The sequence below is a fragment of the Tupaia chinensis genome, unplaced genomic scaffold (assembly GCF_000334495.1).
Source record: "Tupaia chinensis unplaced genomic scaffold, TupChi_1.0 Scaffold000374_1, whole genome shotgun sequence".
NCBI lineage: Eukaryota > Metazoa > Chordata > Mammalia > Scandentia > Tupaiidae > Tupaia > Tupaia belangeri.
In genome coordinates, this window is record NW_006159872.1 from 855,693 (window position 1) to 864,928 (window position 9,236).

Genomic DNA, 9,236 nt, shown 5'->3' on the forward strand with positions numbered 1-9,236 from the left:
GGCATGGTGGTTAAGGTGCTGGAATTCCCACATAGCTGACCATGGTTTGAGTCCCAGACCTGGTGGCTTTCTCTCTCTCTCTCTCTCTTTTTCTCTCTGTCTTTCTCTGGCAAAACTCATGTGAAAAAAAAAATTCTTATTTTTTTTGGAGAGATTTTCGCTATAGGGCGCGTGTGCTCGCCAGACAGAGAGAGACATAGAGACAGAAAGTGAGAAATCACCCCCCAGAGGGGATGGTCATGCCGCAATCCCTTCTCCTCCATTCTCCTCTCGGGATCTTGGGCATGCACGCACATGCACCCGGTGTGAGTTTTAAGCCACCGGGTCCGGGATGCGAACCGCGGTCGACTACGTGGGAGTTCAGCGACATAGCCATTACGCTAACTGCTAGTTCCCATAATAAAATAATTCTTAAAAAATTTTTTTAAAGAAAGTGAGAGCCTGAGGGGAGAAGACCTTGCTGCGTTGAGTTAGAAAGGGAGCCAGACCCTGATCTGGGTGCGATTTCAGGCCCCTTCCTGTCCTGGGGCCCTCTAGATGAACCCCTCTACTTGTCAGTGACCCTGGAGAGGGGGAGGCAGGCCTGAAGCTCCCCAGGGTGGTCAGAGTAGCCTTTTCTGGCCGAGGGGTCCTCTGAGTGTGCGAGACACTGTTTTCCCAGGGGTGCCAAGAATCTGGGGATGGGGAGGGGGCGGTAGACGCAGCCTCCCTGGGATTGGGATTCGGTATGGAGGGGGACAGTGCTGGGCCGGGTAGAGAGTGGACACGGAACACCGTTGCTTTCAGATTTCCCACTTTGGTTAAAGGCTAAGCCTGAGCCCAGGGGATGCAAACTAATTTCAGGATTAGTTTAAGCCAGAAATAATTGGGAAGGTAACACTTGCAAAAGAGAAAACCACGTCACACATTTCAAAGACAAATTGAAACAGTTTCTGGATTATCCAGGACCTTTCCTCCACCTGCCAGGGGCTGGGGCTTCTCAGCTTCTAGGGCCTGGCTGAGACCTCACCAGTCCTTGTGCTGGCCTGGGAGAGGGCAGGCGTGCGGGGGTCTGTCACTGTTTAGGAGAGACCAGCGTGGCTTAGAGGCGGTGGCATGACTGTCGTGTGCTTTGAGCAGGAGCACGCCTTGAGCTTCCAGAGACTCCTGGACGCCAGCACCTACAAGGAGGCCTACCGCAAGGACATGATCCGCTGGGGGGAGGACAAGCGCCGGGCCGACCCAGGCTTCTTCTGCAGGAAGGTCGTGGAGGGCGTCTCCCAGCCAGTCTGGGTAAGAGGGCTCCCGGCAGCATGAAGACACCCCGTTTCCCCGCTTCTCCTTTGTGTCCCCCTCTCTGTATGCCCACCGCCACCAGCCTGGTCCAGGTCCCCACCGTCTCTGTCCGGGCCAGGCGTAGGAGCCACCACACTGTCCTCAGCTTTGATTTGTGCCTTCTCAGTTCCATTCACTGCACAGTAGCCCAAGGGATCGTTTATGATTTATTTATTATTATTTTAGATGTTTGCCATAGGGTGCATGTGCTTGCCAGAAGAGAGAGAGGGAAAAAAAAGTGAGAAAGTAAGAAATCTCTCTGGAGAGGATGGCAACATGGCAACCCCTTCTCCTCCATTCTCCTCTCAGGATTTTGGGCATACATGCACATGCACCCAACATGATTTTCTTTTTCTTTTTAAAAAAGAATTATTTATTTTAATTTTGTTTATTCATTCATTTATTTTAATTGGACCAGAGAGAGACATAGAGAGAGTTAGGGAGAGAGAGAGAAAGTGAGAAAGCAAGCCACCAGGTCCGGGACATGAACCACAGTTGGCCATGTGGGAGTGTTCAGCGCCTTAACCACCATGCCACCTGCTGGTCCCGATTTTCTTTTTGTTATTTAGGGAGATTTTTGCTAGGGCACATGTACTTGCTGAAGAGACACAGAGAGAAAGTGAGAAATCACCTCCTGGAGAGGATGGCCACACTGCAGTCCCTTCTCCTCCATTCTCCTCTCAGGATTGTGGACATTCACACACATGTGCCCAACATGATTTTCAAGCTGCTGGGTCTGGGACTTGAACCGCACACTCGGCCATGTGAGATCCAGCTGCCTTAACCACCACACGACCTACTGGCTCATGATCTTCTACTTTTTTTTTTTTTTTGGAGAGATTTTCACTGTAGGGCGCGTGCGCTCGCCAGACAGACAGAGAGAGACATAGAGACAGAAAGCGAGAAATCACCCCCCAGGGGGGATGGTCACGCCGCAATCCCTTCTCCTCCATTCTCCTCTCGGGATCTTGGGCACGCACGCACACGCGCCCGGCGTGAGTTTTAAGCCACCGGATCCGGGACACGAACCGCGGTCGACTACGTGGGAGTCCAGTGACATAGCCATTACGCTAACTGCTGGTTCCCATGATCTTCTACTTTTTAAAGACATTTAAAATTTTTATTTAATTTGCCAAAAGATGTGTGTGCTTGCCAGGGACAGAGAGAGGGCGAGGGACAAAGTACCCGCTAATGGAGTGTGGTCACTCCACAACCTTTTCTCCTCCGTTTCTCCATTTTGTCAGGATTTTTGGACACACACACATCAGCGCCCATTGTGTTTTTCAAGCTGCCAAGTCTGGGATTCGAACCACACAGTCAGCCATGTGGGATCTGGCTCCCTTATTCACCAGGCCATAGGCCAGCCCCCAAGTCAGCTTTAATTAATCCATTAACCAATTGATTAAATTTGCTACAGGACTCTCCAGAGGGACATAGTGGGAGTGGAGTGAGAAAGCACCCCCCATGGGGAACGACCACACTCAGTCCCTCCTTCATTTTCTCAGGATTTCGGGCACACGTGCACATGTGTCTGGTGTGTTTCTCAAGCCGTCGGGTCTGGGACTGGAACCATGCAGTTAGCCACGTGGCATCCAGCTGTCTTTTTTTGAAAAAAATATTTATTTAACTTAATTTACTATTATTTATTATTTTTCAAGAATCATTTTCTTAATTTAACTTCATTTATTATTATTACTTTTTAAATTTGACCAGAGAGAGAGAGAGAAGGAGAGTGAGAAAGCAAACTGCCAGGTCTGGGACTTGAACTGCAATTGACCATGTGGGAATCGAGCGCCTTAACCACCATATCACCTGCCAGCCCCATTTATTATTTTTAAAATTTGCTATAGGGCATATATATACGCTCGCCAGAGAAACAGAGTGAGAGGAAAGCAAGCCACTGGGTTGGAAGCACCCTATGGGAGGTGCTTTCCCACTCCACCCCCACTGTGTCTCTCTCTGGAGAGTGCACGCACCCTATAGCAAATTAAATAAATAAGTGAGAAGTCACCTGGGGGCTGGCCCGTGGCCTGGGGAATAAGGGAGTCAGATCCCACATGGCTGACTGTGTGGTTCGAATCCCAGATTGGCAGTTTGAAAAACACAATGGGCACTTCCGTGTGTGAGTCCAAAAATCCCGACAGAATGGAGAAATGGCGGAGAAAGGGTTGCGGAGTGACCACACCCCGTGGGCGGGTCTTTGTCCCCTTCCCTGTCTCCGTGTGGGCATCCAGTGCCTTAACCACCACACCACCTGCCAGCTCCACAGGCTCCAGCTATCTAAGCCTCCATGCCACCTGCTGGCCCCAGAATTGCTGTTTTATTAAGGGTCCAGGGAAGGTCTCACTGACACAGTCACATTTGAGCAGGCCCTGAAGGAAATCGAGGAAGGAGCCAGATGGATATTTGCAGAAGGAACTTTCCAGAAAAAGGGAGCAGAGAGTGCAGAGGCCTGGCATGGGGACTGTGCCCGGTGTGTTTGATGAAGAGCCAGGGGTCGGAGTGGGTGAGAGTGAGTGACGGGAGGTCAGGTCAGATCACGCAGGGCCTTTGGCAGAGCCTGGAGGTTACCCTGAGTGAGCTGGGGAGTCATGGGGGCTTTGAGTGGAGGAAAGATGATCTGAATAGGAAGTAGAAGGTTCACCTCGGGGGCTGGGTAGTGGTGCGGTGTTAAAATGCAGTGTTCGGTGAAGCTGACTGAAATAGGGTGGTTCTGGGTTTTTGTCCGGAGCTCCCTGAGGTTACCAGGTGCGTGTGTGCGCATGACCTGGGGCTGGCTTGGGCCATGGACTGCGGCATTGAGACCCTGTTGGGGGTACTGCTCTCTCTCTTTTTTAAAAACTTTATTTATTATTATTTTTAAAAATTTACTACAGAGCACATGTGTGAGGGAGAGACATAGAGAAAGTGAGAACACCAGCCGCCAACTCTAGGACTTGAACCATGGTTAGCCATGTAGGAGTCCAGTGCCTTAACCACCACGCCACCTGCTGCTGCCCCCCTCTTTCTCTGTGTTTCTTGCTCATGGAAGAAAAAAATAAACTCGAACATAGACAGATAAAAGGCTCATTCATCCTGGGTACTGGGAGAAGGCTGGAGAAGCAGCGGAGAGGCCAAAGAGAGGCCTTTCTATAACACGGGCAGGATGACAGGGTCGACAGGGTGATTAGGGGTGTGAGGACAAGAGATTTTGTTCTGAGTAGCTGGACAAATAAGAGTTGTGGTCGTTTTCTGAGATAGGGACAGTGTGGGGGAACAGGATCAGAGAGAACATCGGGAAGTCTGGCTGGGACCACCGCTAGGGTCATCCACCTTTGCTTCCCAGCCTGGTGGGAGGCTGACAGGTCAGAGAGCAGACCCTGTGAACTTCACCCGCGTGATTCACATAGTATGGTGGCGCTGGCCGTGTTGCAGTTGTGACACTCGTTGATCGGCACGACCTCCACTCTACCCTCAGCACCTAGCACAGCACCTGGCACACAGTAGGCATGCTCTGTCATACTGCCTTAGTATTGCACAGAGGGCCAGGCAGAGTGGTAATGCAACTGGACCCACAGGGGAGGGTCCTGGGTTCGTGTCCTGGGACTTCCCTGCGTGTGCAGGGTGTGTGTGCATGCCTGTGATCGTGGCTGGCTGAGACGGGGGGATCAGGATGTGGAGATCGCCCATTGGTGTGCCTGTCTTTCTCTCTCATGGAAGAAATAAATAGATACGTTCCAAAGAAAAGGGAAAACGGAACTAAATAAGTGGGTGGTGAACTTGTCAGCAATGTCTGACGCGTGCGCCATGGAGGAGCGCACGGCTGAGTGGAGAGGCTGGCGTGTTCGTGTTGAGGGGGTGGAGCTGCACCCCGTTCTGGTTCTATAGTCCCCCCTCCCCTTCACCTCCAGCTCCCTATCCCTATGGTCACCTGTCTGTGTCCCTCCCTTGCAGCTGGTGAGTGACACCCGGCGGATGTCGGACATCCAGTGGTTTCAGGAGGCCTACAGGGCCGTGGTGCAGACGGTTCGCGTGGTGGCCTCGGAGCAGAGCCGACAGCAGCGGGGCTGGGTGTTCACTCCAGGTGAGCTGCTTGTGACGTTCTTCCCCAGGGCTGGGCACACAGGGCAGCCACCGTGCAGAGCGTAGGCTCCCACCCCTGTGTGCCAGGTCCCCTGCTCTCTCCCTGCAGGCCCCGGGGAGACAGCAAGGGACTGCAAGGGGAACTGACTTTATGCAAACAGATATGTTCTCTCCCATGTGAGAAGTGGAACTGTAAGAATCAGTCCCTTCACTAGACTCAGAAGGGTAATTTACAATGAGTAAACTCAGGCAGTGGGAGAGGGGTGGACAGATCTGTCAGCACCTAGGGACACCAGGACAAGTCCAGGCTGAGTCAGGGGTCAGGTGCCATTAGAAAACAAAAAAAGGAAATGCTGAAAGCTCCTTATAACAGGTCAGCTAGCGGAAGGACCCGAGGGCACACCTGACTGTAGGCAGACAGAGCAGTAGTGAAGTCTGGACCAAGGCCCTTGGAACCTGTGAGGTGACTGACAGCAGCCACCTCGTGTGCGTCTTCAGTTCTTCCTGCTGCAACTCAGATCTCCATCCCGATGAGCATCATTATTTTATTTAACTTTATTTATTTTATTTGCTTATTTATTTTAATTTGGCCAGAGAGAGACAGAGAGAAAGAGAGAGATGGATAAAGAAAGTGAGAAAGCAAGCCACCAGGTCCGAGACTCGAACTGCGGTCGCCCATGTGGGAGTCCAGGGCCCTTAACCACCACGCCACCTGCCAGCCCCTCCATATGCCTTTAAGGCACAACATTCCAAGTTCATTACCAAATGCAGTGTTTCAACTCAAATGTTTGGTTTCTAGTGGAAACTTCTACCCTACAAGACAAGGGAGCAGTCCCAAGCCAGATCTGATTTCTCAGGTCGCTTCAGTGTTATTTATGTAATTATGTTCGTAATGTCCAATGAAGCACTGGGGAAATCTAGGAACCGGGGGCCTGAGGCCTAGGAGTGCCAGGTCTCCAGAGCAGGGAGTGGGATGGCCCAGAGTGTCTTTTGGGGCCCGGTCTCTCGGTCATTTGGCCTGGTCACCTTAGCTAAGCTGTCCTGTCAGGTCAATGGACTTCTCTGGAGGCCTGGCTGGGACCATCCCCAGGGTCATTCACCTTTGCTTCCCAGCCTGGGGGGGACTGATAGAGGTCAGAGAGCAGGCCCCATAGACCTCACTGCTGTTTGAGTCACATAGTCAGGGTGAGGGTGGGGAGGGCACTCTATCGGGAGCTTCGGTGTTCGAGCCCAGGGCCTGCGGGCGATTTAGAGGCACAGTTCAGGCTTCCTTCCACTTTCGGTCACTAGGACCGATGGGCGTGACCATGCCAACGGCTGCTCTCTCTGGGGCATTCACAGCATGTCACACTTCACCGTCACGGGGTCTAGGTGCTGTGGTCCCCATTCCATGGTCAGAGGAAGGGGCTGGCCCAGAAAGGTTAATTCTCTTTCCCGGATCACAAAGAGTGGGAGGAGGAGCAGGCCTCTCAACCCTCTGCCACTAGCCCTGGCACATGCTGTCCCCTGAGACGACTGGATCTGACACATTGAGGGATGGAAATGAATACTGCCAGCTTGCTGTAAAATGAAACGCGAATTGAAAGTTCAATGTTCTGTCGGCTTGTCTGTGGTTTTAATGCCTCCCCTTTTTTTTTTTTTTTTAAAGATGTTTGCCATAGGGTGTATGTACTCACTGGAGAGCGACAGAGAGAGGGAGAGAGAGAGGGAAAGTGAGAAATCACCCCCCGGAGGATGGCCACACCGCAATCCCTTCTCCATTCCCCTCTCAGGATTTTGGGCCTGCGTGCACACATACCTGGCATGATTTTTAAGCCACCAGGTCTGGGGCACAAATCACACTTGGCCATGTGGAAGTGCAGCTCTGTAACCACCACGCTACGTGCTGGTCCCACTACTTTACTTTTTATAAAAGTTATTCATTTACGAATAAGACAGACAGAGACAGACAGATACCTCTAACAAGGTCTTTACACCATGGGTCACCGCCAGTCTCAGCCAGCCCAGACGTGGGCCCGTGCGACCAGTACACACAGGATGGCCCCAGCATGCAAACCCAGCACCCATGCGGTCCAGTCGTGTTACTGCGATGCCACCATTCGGTCCCTGAGTGGAGTTTAATACCCCAGTCAGTGATCTGTAGTCAGGGTTTAGTGAAGGGTTAAGTTAGCAAGGACCATGGGGGGTGCTCCAGTGCCTTGGGCTGCTGGACCTGCCGCTGCAATGTTTTAGGGGGTGGGGTGCCTTCTGGGGTGGGCAGTGCTTGGCTCGGGGTGCGGACGTGAGGCCAGGGAGGGCCCGGTCCACTCGGGGCCAGCAGGCTTGGCAGCCTGGTGTGCGTCCGCAGGGCTGACCCCAACCTTGCCGTGCCTCCTATGCAGGGGTGGACGATGCCGAGTCAGAATGCGGCCTGGACGACTTTGGGGACTTTGACTGGGTCATCGAGAACCATGGAGATGAGCAGCGCCTGGAGCAGCAGTTGGAGAACCTGCTAGAATTTATCCGCTCCAGACTTTAGTCCTCCGGTTCCAGCAGTGGGCTGAGGCCTGGGGCTGGGGCTATGGAATTGGGGACCCTGATCCTGGGTGAGGTGCAGACTGGAACCTCGTTTTCTCTAGAGGAGGAGACCCGAAGGGCCAGGGAGCGTGGACTGACTGCTTGCCCAGAAGCACCCCAGCTCCACGGCGCCGGACACATCGTCTTGCCCTGGCTGGGTGCTCAGCCCTGCCCTGGGCAAGCCCGGGGCTCTGTGTGAGTGCTAATAAACCTCCTTGGAGCTGAGGTCAGCTGAGTGTCCTATTTCCCCAGAGCCCTGCTGTGTGGGGCTCACCTGGGCCTGGGCATCCTGGTGGCTGTGGGTCCCTGCACCACCTCCCACCTGGGCTGGCCTGGCTCTGGAGCTGACCTATACCTGCACCTCACAGCCAGCAGGGGGCCTGGGGGCTGAGGGGCCGCCTTCTGGGACAGCCCCAAGGAAAGCTGACGAGTCACTGCAGGTGCTCCAGCAGGCGCCCTTGTGGCTTGTACAGACCTTCCCGGTTTCCAGCTTCCTTCTGTCGTCTTCACGGCCTGGGAAATATGTAAGGGAGTACCTTGTCTGCAGTAGCAGAGGCCAGGGGCCCAGAGAACAGAACCGCGAGCCCGGGCCAGCGTTGGTAAGGACCAGGCTCCGCTGGGCGGGGGAACTCGGAGAGCAGACGACGAGCCAGGGCCAGTGCTGGTAAGGACCAGGCTCGGCTGGATGTGGCTGCCTGCTCCTGCTCATCCCAGGAGGTCTGGTACCAGGTCCTGGCTCCTTGCCACGCTTAGGCCCAGCCCATCTCTGGCCCTGGCTTTGTTCTCCTGCAAATTCTGTCATTCTCACAGATAAGGAGACAACCAAAGAAAGGACAGCTTCAATGTGGCCCAAACTGAGCCTTGCACGTCCCTACCCACCCCTGCACATCCCCTGCTGCTGGCTTCTGTGCGGCCTACCCCGTCATTCCTCTGGGAGGCTGACTGGAAGGGGAGCTCCCTGCTGGCAGGTGTATCTCTTTGCTAGGTGTCAGGCATCTGGGGACACAGAGAGGACCAGGTCCCAGGGCTGTTCCTCAAAGAACTCTCAGCCTAGAGGAGAGACAAATATCTCTGACAGGTGACAAGGGACCCAAAGACAATGCCAGAGAGACCTGGAGGCCTCAAGGGCAGGAGGCAAGGACTCTGTGGTGCTCCAGGTGGGCACTGACCCCTTCTCTGAGGTCCACGCTCCAGGCCTGATGTGCCCAGGTGGGCACTGACCCCTTCTCTGAGGTCCTGCCACCACTGCTCAGAAATAACCCTCTGCAGCCAGAGCAGATACTTGGGGACAATCCAGTCTTGGA

General features: G+C 53.7%; 1 protein-coding gene across 1 annotated transcript in view; it reads left to right on the forward strand.

Annotated features, from left to right (window-relative positions):
* The window catches only part of PMVK (phosphomevalonate kinase), a 16,392-nt gene extending 8,234 nt beyond the window's left edge, over positions 1-8,158 (forward strand). The window contains exons 3-5 of the mRNA XM_006153433.3: positions 1,120-1,272; positions 5,248-5,377; positions 7,758-8,158. Of these exons, the coding sequence (XP_006153495.1) occupies positions 1,120-1,272; positions 5,248-5,377; positions 7,758-7,894 (420 nt within the window). The 3' untranslated portion in view covers positions 7,895-8,158. The remainder of the gene's footprint in view (positions 1-1,119; positions 1,273-5,247; positions 5,378-7,757) is intronic.
* The last annotated feature ends 1,078 nt before the right edge of the window (positions 8,159-9,236 follow it).